Source organism: Chaetodon trifascialis, chromosome 19 (assembly GCF_039877785.1).
Source record: "Chaetodon trifascialis isolate fChaTrf1 chromosome 19, fChaTrf1.hap1, whole genome shotgun sequence".
Classification (NCBI taxonomy): Eukaryota; Metazoa; Chordata; class Actinopteri; order Chaetodontiformes; family Chaetodontidae; genus Chaetodon; species Chaetodon trifascialis.
The window spans coordinates 20626484-20639666 of record NC_092074.1 but is presented as its reverse complement, the minus strand read 5'-3'; the positions used below and the strand labels follow the sequence as shown (position 1 = coordinate 20639666).

Below are 13183 nucleotides of genomic sequence, written 5' to 3'. Positions count from 1 at the left end.
TTACTTTTTGTGCACCACTGAAAAGTAAAACCCTCCATTACACATTTGTTCACTCTAGTATTCATCATCTACCTGGAGGAGAATCAGCTAATTCTGTTCTGATGAATTGTTCTGGGTGGACGTGTTCAACTGGGGAGGATTAGAGACTTGATAAATATTATGAACCACTGCAGTAAAGAATGAGTTCATCAAATCTTTTCACCAGTTAATTAACCTTTCTGTCATTCTTCCTCCATCTGAGACGTTGTGGTGCTGAATGTATGTTCCCGGGAATTTATGAAAATCAGCTCTCGTTCTTTGATTAGGGTAATATGGGTTTTTCTTCTTTGTTCTAACTAACGACAGTGCAGTTCACAGTGGCATTTTAAATATCTAGTTCGGCTAAAGTAAGAAATGACATTTACTTGGCACAAGAACGATTTTTTCAACATCAGCATGTGGGATCCATGAGCATCCAAAAAGTTGTCAAAGTCTGTGCATGTTGGAAGCATCGAGCTTTGCACTCAGCGCGAGCGCTGGCCGTTCCCGATGTTCACTTGGCCACATTAAAACCATTTTGTTCTCCATGTGTGGTCCCCTCTTGCTCTGCTGTATCCTTTGATTTTTCATCCCCAGTTTTCCCTTCCATCACTCCATCTCCATCCACCATTCCTACCACTAGCATGCCACTAACCCCAACCATCAGTCCCACCACCACCAGCAGCACAACCAGCTCCTCCGCCTCTGGTAAGACTTCATCTGCTTCGCTGCTTTGATGTTTGCTGTTCGTTGTGAGGATCTTTAGACTTTCCAAGTAAATTACAACAAAAGTAATTACTGAATGTTTCCCCCTTTTGGGAAACCTGGTTTGTGTGCCAAATATCAAGAAGTCTCACCTTGATCAACATTTCTGTTTGTTTGAATCAAGAAAGACTTTTGAGATTGGTCCTAGAAGCAAACAGGCTTGGAGCTCTTCCCATTAACGCAGTGTGGTTGTGTTTTGTGTTACTGACGTGACCACTCATTGTGCTAATCAGTAAAGCCTGCCACTACCATCACCGTCATCACCAGCGCTGCTCCTGCATCTCCTGCCACTAACGTTGCTTCAGCCAGCAGTACAGCACATGGTAAGGTAGCTAACCATCTCTCAATATTGCCACAAACTAATGTCCTAGGTCCTGATTTTGTCCGTTCTGTCATTGATAATGATATGTTTTTATGGTGTTGAGAAAGAAATATGAACAGAAAATTAATCCGTTGCCCATGCGTTCCATTATCCATTATTCCATTATCCCATTTATTGTGGAGGGTCGCAGGGGGGCTGGAGCCAATCTCAGCTGGCATTGGACAAGAGGCGGGGTATACCCTGGGCAGGTTGCTTGTCAATCAGCAGTATTTGATCTTTTTAACCAAGACAAACATGATTCAACAGCTTCATCATTATCTACATCATCATTGTTATCATGAACACCATCTAATTGTACTGACATTATCACTTGCATTATTTAAAAGGTGCAGCTGATGCAGATCAATTTCATGTTTTTTGCCATGTTTATTACTGCAAACCTGTGTATATATTGCGTAGTATTATCAGTATTATCTCTAAAACATGTGGAGAGGTATAGAAGGGTTTTCCTCACTGTAGTTCCTCAGCATATTGTCTGTTATTCTTTACTTTACTCTTTCTATTCCTTATTTCTTGCCAAGTAGTCTATGAGCCAGACCTCCTCATTCCTCAACCTAACCGACCCAAGGAGGACATTAATTCTAATTACTATTATGATTCGTTAATCTTATTAATAATTTTTTATAAACTTCTAATATTGTCTAATGCCAGTTGCCTCGACTCCTCTCTCCTTTTGTCTCTTCCTTGCCTCCTCTGCTCACATCTCAGGCGGGAGGGACTAAGATGCAAGGAGAGGAGGCGAAGAAAGTAATCTGACAAATGAGAAGAGGGGAGTCTGTGAGTGTTGTGAGGTGCTTGTAGACAAAGTAAAGGGAAGAACTGAAGTGGAACTAATGCTGCAACATAACCAAACAAGGTGCCTGAAGGAGAGAAAAAAGACTATTAGACCGCCAGGGTTTATAGACTGATCTGGCACTGATGCCCCACCCACCAGGTATCTGAAAACGAGAAGACAAAAGACAGATTGGCAGGGAAGGCAGGGGTCGTCATAGTATCATGATTGAAAGGTTGTTGTTGCTAAAGTTGGGAAAATACACTCACAGGTGTAAAAGGTCTCCATGCAGGAAAAAAAAGAAGTTTGTCATTTCCGTCCATGCAGGTGTTTAATATGACAGCCTAACAGATCAGATCATGTGTGTATGAAACTGACTGGTAATCTGTGATTGTTTACTTCCCCTGTAGCCCAACAGACAACCAGCAGCACATCAACTGTTTCATCTGCTACCACTAACCACCCAACTACTAACCCCACAACGCATGGTAAGAGCAACAATGCTGGAGTGACGCCGCAGCTAAGACTGACGAGCTTTACGTACAGAGTGCCTCAGTGTGCATGTGGTTTTAGTGTGGATGTGCTGGCAGGTACAAAAGCCACACACATTTACATAATCTTTTATCGTTTTGGCTTGTCTTGCTGCTTTTGTTTGGCTTTTGTTACTATAATTGTATGTTTTCACCGATAAGCTAAGAAGGTGCTTTTCTTATACTAACATTTGTCATGATTAAAGAGAATTTGGGATGGCTCATCCGAATTAAAGGTAGTAGTTAAATGAGGACTGAACCGTAATTCTTCCTTTGATTTGGGCCTTTCTATCTGTAGATCGATTATATGGATTCATTATTTCATGGCAGCAGGGAGACTGCACTGTGTTGGATATTTTTATAGTTTCATTTGAATGACATCTTTACATCTTTTTTGCATTCAGCTGATCATGTACATTTCGTCTCCACAAACAGTCCCAAGTACAAGTCCTCCACTGCTGTTCCTAACTACTAACCAACCAACCACTAACTTAGCTGTTACTGCTCCGTCCTCCTGGGGTAAGATACACACTTGCACGCCTAGTTTGGCAACCAAGGTCATACAGTCGTCTCTTGTAATTCCTGTCAAGTTCTTTCTTTGTTCTTCCCCTTGTTTTCTCATTGGAGAAAATGTCTTTGCTGTCTTTGTTTTAAGCTCTTTTGTATGCAGAAGCAAGGAAAATTAACATTTGCTCTTTTTCAGCATTACTGTGTTTCACATTTATACTTATCCTCACTGAATTTGGATTTTTGATGGGATGCCTGATTTAGTTAAATTGTGTGCAGCACTACTTGTAGTGGCTGCCTCCTGTGTTGTGGTACTAACAATTGAATCCATAAAACCTAACTTTGTCTTCTGGTTTGGTTTTCTCTCATATTGCGTTTGCATAATCCTCTATTGTTTTATCTTGTTTTCCATTATCCACGCTTGGATATTCTATTCCTATAATTGTTGTTTTTCTCTGAAAAGCAAAGAAAATCAGTAACATAATCAAGGCAGTTTTCTTATACTCACACTTCTTATTCGGAATGGTTTGTCTGGCTTAAAGGTGTCAGGTGCTTCTAGATCTCCTTTGTCCATACGACTGCTTTGAGGTTTTTGCTTCAAAATACTTTTTATTGTTGTTATTCATTATTTGTGGCTTGCTTTTTCACCATAATGGCGTCTGGTTCGATGTGCCATGCCCTGGTGACAGCGAAGGACTCCTTCTCTCCTGTTGCTGTAGTTACTCCTCAGCAGCCAGAACCCCTGGCTTCCCAGTCCAAGCCTCTGTCTGCTGGTCCAGCTGCTCACATCAGAAGACTCCGGCATGTTTTTGGATTAACTGCCACTGAATCCCGAATTTCTCATGCACCCAGATCTCCAGCTCCTTCAGCCACCATGTTCAGAAAAACTGCTTTTGCTTTTGCTCCCAGCCCCACTGGACGAGCCTCTCATCATAGGTCCGTTGCATCCAGTCAGTCAAGCCCTCCAACCCAAGCCCCAAGTCTCCCGGATCCAGCACCTGAACCCATACTCTTAGCTCCAGCTCAACGTCCCCCAGCTCCACCAGAACCCTCTCGTCATAGACCTCTAGCCTCCCTCCCCAGGCCCTCAGGCCATCGCAGCTCCAAGACCTCCCTTGGGTTCATCTCCACCCCTTTGATTTGGCAGGGTAGAAAGAGGCCAACTCGAGGAAGACATCCAGCCACTACTCGAGCACCACCCAGGCCAGTGGTTCACATCACAAAACCGGCTCCACAGCCAACTGAACTCAAATACACAACTAGGCCTACATACATAACACATAAAGGTGTATTTAAAACCACACCTGGGTGCACACATGTACCTGGGTTGGAAAACGTAACACAAACGTTGGGAAATGCAACACACACCTGCTTACATGCATCAGTTCAGCCAACCTCCAACAAGGAGACCCCAACAACCACTCAAGACTCAAAACGCCCCTCTGAGTCAGGGGTTTCACTCTCGCCTCAGGCGTCATCTCCATGGCAACATAGAGACGAGGCATTAGGCGTAAAGGAGTCTTCTTCAGTGGTGGGGGCAGCACCCCTGGTATCCTCGCCATCTTCTTCATTGGTGTCATCACCGTCTGCACTTAGCAACAGAAAGAACAAACCTGTAGTGCCACAGTGGTCGCTGCTGAGCACGAGTGGGGGGGAAAACCAAACTGTTGCCACAGGTAACTGGACAAATCCTCTGGAACCACTGGGTGATGACTACTCGTCAGGGTCCGGGCCATTTTTGTATGATTTACCTGAGCTCACAGAGGAGGACGGTGCTTATAGCTTGTATGAACTTGATGCTGCCTACTCCTTGGGAGAACCTGCCACCATCAATCCAGCTTTGATCAGCCTTGATGCCAAAAACCAACAATCATTCAACAGATCAGACCCTAACGGTGCTTTTCTTCCTGTCACACAACCCTTTACTGCTTCTCAGGAAGGAAGTGAAGCGCTCGTCCAAACGCATTTCCACAATGATTCAGACACTCCGGCAAGTGGCTCAGCAGCAGGCAGTGACGGTTCTCTAACCCACTCACAAGGTAGATTGATGCCAGAAACAGAGACATTCATCAGCGATTCTGAAATTCCCACTCTGACTGTTTCTCAGACTTTGACAGTAGCTCAAGCCCACCACACGCTTCCACAAGAAACTAATGCAACTGGACAAAAGCAAGAGGAAATTTTGTCCACACAAGCTATCACTCAGCAGTTGGAAGTGTTGACTTTTCAACCATCCCCGTCACTCCTTGCCTCATCCCTTTCATCTCTTCTCTTCACACCGCCAACACCTTCTTTGTCAATAGTACAACTAAACTCCCCTGCTTTGCTCGCAGAGGAGATTTTCTCCAAGCAGATCTTTTCTTCTTCACTGCCACAAAAGGAAGAAATGGCCCAGATTTCCGATTCTTCACTTTCTCTAAACCTCCTAGAAAGTGTATATGAAACAGACATTACAGGAAGTAATGTAGACCTTGCAAGTAAACAGTTTATCAATTTATATACAAGTACAGACATATCTCCGATCTCTTCTCCTTCTTCTGTTTTTCCCAAAACTTCCTCTTCTAACATGTTTGCATTCCCTCTTGACATCCATCACTACTCTTCCTATACCCACCTACCTCTTATCCCCTTTTTGTCTGCGTCTACTCCCTTCAGCTCCTCTCACGCTATCACTCCATCTGCTCCGTTATCTGTCTCCCCTGTTGCTGTTACTTTGCAAAATCCAACCTTGCCTCCCCTTTACTCCTCTAACACTCCAACTCCTCTGTCATCCTCTCCTCCCCTCTGGTCTGCCACCACCCCTCTGCCACTCTCTGCTGATCGTCAGTGGCCCTCCCCACTCCTACCCTCCCCTTCGCAGCAGGCCGAACAAAGGCTTTCAGAAGCAAACAGCATTGTAGAATCTGCTCACGCTCCAGAGTCAGGTGGAGTTAGTGGGAACTTTCAGCCTCCTGTGTTGTCATCTCCGTCCCTGTCCTCAAACCTTCAAAGGGACTTTGTGATGGCAAGAGTTGACACAGCATCCTCATTGTCACTTCCTCTCTTTTCTAAAGCCCCAGCTGAATCTCAGATGCCAGTTGTTGATGATGCAATGCTCCCTGAATACCATTTACTCTCTGCTGAAGAGTCCTTTAACAATATATCAGAGCCTTTCAGAAGTCAATTACCCTACCCTGAAGGTAATCAGCTCTTTGGAACCCAATCTGGTCGCTTAGTCCATTCAGTTGGGATTTTTTTCGAGTCCTCCTTTAGTCAAATTGAGCCCACTCCCTCAGGCTTATCTGTGGAAAATTTGGCATCCAGTACTGAGAGAGTGGCATCAGATTTACTCCAGTCACAGCCAGCTCTGTCACAATTGGAGCTGCTGGATCCTGTGTTGGGTTCATCAGTGGTTTTGTGGCCTTCTTCTCATGCAGCCAGTCTACCAGTCAGCCAGTTATTGGTTCATTCTGGTCAGAGACATCTGAGTGACGTATATACTCTGCCAGACGAGTCACATCTGGTACTTCAATCTGCCATTGGCTTTGCATCACTGGCAGCAGGTGGCATTTGGGCCTCTGAACGCACCCCGGCTCTGCTCCAGGCAAATATTGATAAAACTCAAAGTTTGCGCTCTGCTTTTTTGTCTACCATTTCTCCTTTATCTTCAAATCCCAGACTTTCAACTTGGAGTCCCCTTTCCCATCACCTTGACAACCTGTCACTTGCTGTATCTTCAGAGACGCTTCCTTCTTCCACAGCGATGCAAGTTGGGAGGATGTCAGATCAGATGGTGGGAGAGGAACCTGCAGTGTCTTCTTCCTCACCCTCCCCTAATCCTGTAGTTGAGAACTCCCTTCTCTTGGCTCAGACATCTTTGTCTGGGACACAAGACAGACATACTTCCAGCCTAACCTTTAATACAGATCCATGGTGGCTGCAGGAAACAGTCTCCCATTTACACAGCAACAATCAGAACACAAACACCACCTCTGATGCCCACACTAACTCCACAGGCTCACAGGCAGTCACTGGCCATGACGACGTGTTTAATCACCCCACTCCGCCTTCGTTAAATCCACCTGCCATTGTAACAAGTCAGAGGCCAGAGCAGGATACACAAAATGAAGAAACACATTTTGAGCAGCAGTCGTCCCACTTAATTTCTTTTGCCATTACTTCGCCACCCCTGTCACTCTCGATTTTACCTTCTCTTTCTCTTGCAGCAACCCTCATACCTCCTTTTCCCTCCCTTCAAATTTCTGCTGCGATCCCTCCCCATGTAACTGCCTCCTCGCTTCCCCTCTCATCGTTCATCACCCCTCCTCTCTCTCCTCACCTCCCGGGTTGGGTGCCGTTGCCAGCAGTGTCTGCCAGCATGGACGAGGCAGAAATTGTCTCTTTGTCGCCCAGTTGGCCGTTTGCTGGATTCCACCCGCCCACAACAACCCGATCCCCCCAGGACAACCATTTACAGTCCTTCCAAAGATCCACCACATACCCTGTTAGCCAGTCATCAGAGTCAATCCAAGAGTTCATTACAGTCAGACAATCACTTCCTGTTGACCAGGCTTCAACCCCGCTTGTTTCTGCTGAAGAGTATGATGAGGAAGTTTTGCCACAGCTTGCAAACAAAACAACAGCAGATGCTTCCAGGTTTGTCAGTGGTCCAGTACTGTCACCAGAGGTCTCAAATAATCTCACTACAGTTGGGAAACTGCCACATCTCTCTGCTTTATTTGACCCTGCAGATGTTGTTCCAAAAATACACATTGCAGGTGAGCATGCCTCTGCTGCAGAGCTGGCTTCTTCAGCAGTAAACGCCGATGACAGTGTAACTCAGGATGTAACGTTAAATGCTCCAACAGGCCATCAGCCTGATGAAAGTCTGAATCCAGAAGTTGCCCTGAACACTACCTCTCCCTGCCCCACTTCTCAACCCTGTCATGTGCCTAGCTCTGCAGTATCAGCGCAACCCACTGCTGCTCCAGTTATTCCGAACCCCCTGCACATTTCTGGCCTTAATATTCCCTCTGCCATGCCAATCTTCAGATCCCCCACTGGCTCCTCTATCGATACACCAGGTCAAGGCTTCATTTCTGGGTTTGAGGAGCTCCCACCTCCTGGGAGTGGCAACCACACTGCAGACACAGTGTCAACCTCTGCTATAACAATCAAAGACTCTCCGTCAGTGCCAACTGAAATAACAAACGCCACAAAAGCTGAAAATGCTTCAGCTTCAATAGAACCTGGAAGTGTGAATGCACCACAGAGAAACATGACAGGCAGCAAACCAGCATCAGATCTCGGTGTGATTGCAGACACATCATCGAATTTAACAGTTTCAAAGCCTAGTTTGAACTCAAATCCAAGTGTGTCAAATCACAGTGGGAGTCTGAGCTCAGGAGTATTTGTGAATGGGCCTGTGGATCCACATCAAACTGATGGTGATGTGAAGGAAGCCCACCTTTCCCCCACATTACGTGTGGTCGTCAACGCCCACCATTTTATAACCACAAAGAACTCCTCTCCAACAGCTTTGCTCAAAGCAGTCACTACGTCAGCTAGCAGTGGTGGCAGTAGCATCCTCAAAAAGGCAACGGTGCACCCTGGCCTTGGATCCCCAACTGTGGATTTATCAGCCAAGCCTGCATTGCCTTGCCAATGTAAACAACGCTTTCATTTTACATGTCTGTGTGGACTGTCATCGGGGAACAGTATGTCATTCAGTAACAAAAAAACTGTAGATGTAGAGATTGAAATAAAACAATCTGTAATGACCGTAGCATGCACTGTAAAAACAAGAAATCATCATAGCAACTTGTATTAAGTCTTAAAATCTAGTCATTTTAACAAGCAGATAAGAGATTAACTTAAACGCACAATAAGTAACACTTCCACAGTAAAATACGGCTGTGAACATACCTACATCAGTCACGGCAGATAGATTTTCATGGTGAAGATGGTTGTTTAACAATCAAGACAACAACTCCCATGATCCCACATGACCTTATGGTGTTGTCAAAATGTGTCTTTTGCTTGCACTGTTTTGACTGGGAGACACCCAGCAGAAGATATGACGTACTCTGCATTTAAGTGTTGACATAAAAGAGAAAAAAAAAGTATTTAATTGAGTGACATATGCTTGCATATTGCAACATAATCATATGGCCAAAAGTATATGGACACCCCTTAGCTCAAATAAGGGAAAGCTTAATGCTACAGCATACAGAGACATTTTAGACTATTGTGCTCTCCCAACTTTATGGCTACAGTTTGCGTTTGTCCCTTTCCACTTTTCCCAGTTTGGTGTGGAGGATGTTGACCACCAGCCCATCTGGGATGAACTGGGATGGCTGCGTGCCAGGCAGGCCCGTCATCAGTGTTGGACTTTTCTAAAGTTTTTGTGCCTGAATGGGAACAAATTGCTTCAGTCAGTGTGTAAAACACATGCACATTTTTTCTGTTCACGTGCTGAGTCCAAAAAATACTCCTGTTTCAAAAGGACTCCCTCAAAGAGAGTTTTCTACTGTTTTGCAAGTCCTTGTGAAAAAGATCCTGGCTGCAGAGCCCTGCTGCAAGGTCCAACATCTGGTGGAAAGCCTGAAACCAGAATAGTGGAGGCTGTTGTAGCGGTTGATAAATGATTAGCAGTTTTAGAATAACACGTCCAGCTATCACAGTATTGAGGCGTCCACAGACTTTTGGCCTTATGTTATTCTCTGATTCAACACAAAAGCTGTTGAAGCTGGTTGAGATCCTTTGGATATCAGCGACCTGTTTGGCAGATGACGCTTCTTTCCATTAACAAACACGATTTTAAGACTGAATACAAGATCAAATTACTTCTTAAGGTGGTTGGGTGTTGAATACCTGTTTTTAAATCAGTAATTCCACTTTTTTTGGTGGTACAGTTGGTATACATAGCTGTCAATCTGGTGGATGGGAGGGATCCTTCAGGTGCTGGAGGCTGATGATTGGCTCTTTGTGATTCTGAGCCGTGTGTAGGAAATTAAGATCAGACTGTAGTATTTACCCTGGTACTTGTAGTTTAAATTTATTGAAATGCTTTATTCTTGCTCTACTCTTCTATTTACATCTTTTTCTCTTTTATCGGTGCATCATTGCACCATCCATTATAAAGACTTCCACCTTTCTTGTTTATCTACACATCTTTCATCCTTTTTTTTTTTACACCGTTGACTTCTTCTTCTCCATGTTCCCTGAAAAACATCCTGAGTTTTTCAGTCCATCCAGCTTCTTGGTAGAGATGTCCTGCTCTGCTGCTTGTACTCTCAGACAGTAAATAATAGACATCCCATCTCTGCGGAGATTTACAGACTGCTGTGAAATCCAGCTGAAATATTTGCAATGTTGAAAACCTGCAACTGTAGGTCTGCAGCTTGCAGGGTCTCCCACCAGAAGTGATGGAGTAGAAGTCTTTTGACCATCCAGTAGCTCTTACTAACAATTCTAGATACCAGAGCGACACCTAGTGGCCAGTTTGACACATAGCAGGAGAGCTGAAAGCCAAAAAAAAAAAGCCTTATCAGAGAGTAAATGTCAAATAGTGTCTCAGCACACTGTGTGTCTGTAGTTGGGGAAATCATGCAAGTTATTGACAAGGGCATCTTCTTGGAGGACAAAATGATCTATAATTAAACATTGGAGTATTATTCCATGCTTATATAAAAAGATTCTGGTAAAATTATTTTTACAGGTCCATATGGTGTAAGAATAGGAGTTGCTGCTTGTAAAGCCTCGTGAGGCAAATGTGAGATTTAGTGTATTGGGCTTTACACCATAAACTACATTGACTTGAATTAAATGCAATTACTTGCAATCACACCCTTGAGTGTTTTCCCCTTGCTCAGTGCACAGTATCAGCTGAACATGCAAATGTGCGAAGCTTTTCTACAAGCAAGGAGAAAAAGTGTTTCCAATAATAAGTAATATTAAATTAGGTTTAAAAGGTTCCCTCAGTTTTTCCAGTCATTAAGATTTAAGCAGGTCTTTCAAGAAATCAACATAACAGCACCAAAGCTAACTAAACTCACATGTTTCTCTGTTTCCCTTTCCAGGAAACTTATTTAGGGAATTACAGACCCATAAAAAAAAGCTTCACCAAGATTTTCAATATGAAAGTCAAAAACTTGATATTTAAAGTTCATTTTCAGATATGCGGTATATGTTTTTGTGTGATATGTGTTTTTAAAGGTTAAATGTGTGAGGTTTCAGGCTGCAGACACGCAGATGTGTTGATGATTTAGACAGTGAATGACACTCAGATACTGAATCTCCGACAGAAACATTCCTGACTCCTGATGGTCCCACTCACCAAGGGGAGAAATCATCACAACCGCTGTATTCATCTGTCAGGCGGCACATTCCTCCTCATCATTTTACACTGTCAAATTGGATTTTTAAATAGCTCGATTAACTCCAACCGCTCGATTCATCTCCTGCTATGTGGCTCGGGCACATGAAGAAGAGCTCCGTGATATGTGTGAAAGAGTCTGTGCCAAAATGAGACTGAAGTATTATTTTCCATTTCTCTCTTTCCTGTCGTCTTTGTCTGCAGAGGGGTTGTTCTACCGGATTTCTTTTGTGGTGGACGACGGTGGCGCTGCGCTGAACCAGGCTGATGTTGAACGAGCTGTGGCTCTCTGGGTAAGATAAGTCCAGCTGTCGGTAGCTTTTGTCTGTCACCTCAGAGTTTGACCTTTAGTGTGGAGGACCGAAAGCCTCCGAAACATAAATTTGAGATCTAAAAGTCTTTTTTTAATACTGAGAATGTGCATGGCTGAATTAATCCACTCGGGGGGACCCAATGGCAAAATGACTTATGGGCCCCGATCGACCCCCTGCTTGTAGCCTACTTTACTTAAACTCAAATCAACAATAAAGATCCAATCATTTAATATTTTGTTTTTGTGCATCTTCACTGACTAATTTGCACTTTAATCAAATTACCACAAACCAACAGACTCACATGAAAGAGGAAGACACAGGTTTTAGTAAAAGATGGCACCCTTAAATCATATTAAGAGCAATAAAACAGAATGGACTTTGTCCTCAGTCCCGCATAAATCACATAACAAACAGCAGCCAGGAAGACCATTAAACCTGCCCGTTTCTGGAACTGACGGTTAGCATCACTGAACGTAACTGCGCACATAAAGATCTTTGACTTTGTTTACGCCCTCCTGTCACATGAAGTTGTACACTGTTTATTTATGTTTGTACTTTAGGTTTGTGCCAAACGTCAACCGTGTGTCATGAATATCACAGTGTTGCCTGTTTTTAGCAAATAAAGATTAAATTATTACATACATACTAATAAATACCTTGATTGATTTAAATACCAATAAAACTGAGTAATATTTGAGATAGAAATTGTCAAAGTCTACTTAGACTGTTGGACTACTTTACTCATAATGCAGAGAGCAAAAACCTTGAAATGTATTAATCCAAAAGAAAAACAGCAAAAGCTTCTGTTAGTGGTTGAGTGACTGAGTTGATTTGTTTTCTTCTTGCAGCTGAACCAAACCTTTCAGAACTGGACCCATGCAGTCTACGTGGACTCCGTCAGGTAATTCACCAGACTTGAGCAGCTTTTGTGCAACAGTTTGTCCTTGTAGAATAAAACAATCACACGCCTGCGTCAAACAATTGTTATTTTTAGTTTAAACATTCAAGGAGGTGAGTCATCTCTCACTGTCAGCCAGGTAAATTCGACCTTCAAATGTTCCTTTTTCACTTCTTTCCACCAGTTTAAAACACCCTGACAGTATTTAATCCTGTGACAGCCAGATGAAACTAAAAAACACCAGTAGAATTTCTTTTAGCACGTCTGTCGACCTTTCAGATGTATCATGGTCAATTTGTACTCAGGGGCAGTATATGTCTGAACTTAACCCCCAGGATACATACTGAGCACATCAGTCTATCTCTCGAGCTCCCTGCGGTAGAACAATGGTTTGAAATAAATCCTCAAAGGGGATGCATGTAGCATGTATCAAGGCTGAGTCCTTGCTGCAGCGTCCTGGGTTTGAGTCCCTCCTGGACCCTTTGCTGCATGTCTTTCTTACTTACTTCCTTCTGTTGTCTCACCTCTTTAACATTGTCTCTCTCCAGTGTCCAGTCTGCTTTACAGAGTGGCGGAAACCCAACAAGGTAAAAGCTCCCTGTTTAACTCGTCGTGTCATTTTCTGAGTTTGCTGTATTGAA

General features: G+C 43.7%; 2 protein-coding genes across 5 annotated transcripts in view; one reads left to right on the top strand and one right to left on the bottom strand.

Annotated features, from left to right (window-relative positions):
• txlnba (taxilin beta a) overlaps positions 1 to 13183 on the bottom strand; it is a 356647-nt gene that overhangs the window by 243181 nt on the left and 100283 nt on the right. The window lies entirely within an intron of this gene.
• Positions 1 to 13183, top strand: part of adgrg6 (adhesion G protein-coupled receptor G6) — an 84882-nt gene that overhangs the window by 46130 nt on the left and 25569 nt on the right. For all 3 annotated transcript variants that reach the window (XM_070988154.1, XM_070988152.1, XM_070988153.1), the window contains 3 exons: positions 11535 to 11623; positions 12493 to 12545; positions 13091 to 13129. In XM_070988154.1, the coding sequence (XP_070844255.1) occupies positions 11535 to 11623; positions 12493 to 12545; positions 13091 to 13129 (181 nt within the window). The remainder of the gene's footprint in view (positions 1 to 11534; positions 11624 to 12492; positions 12546 to 13090; positions 13130 to 13183) is intronic.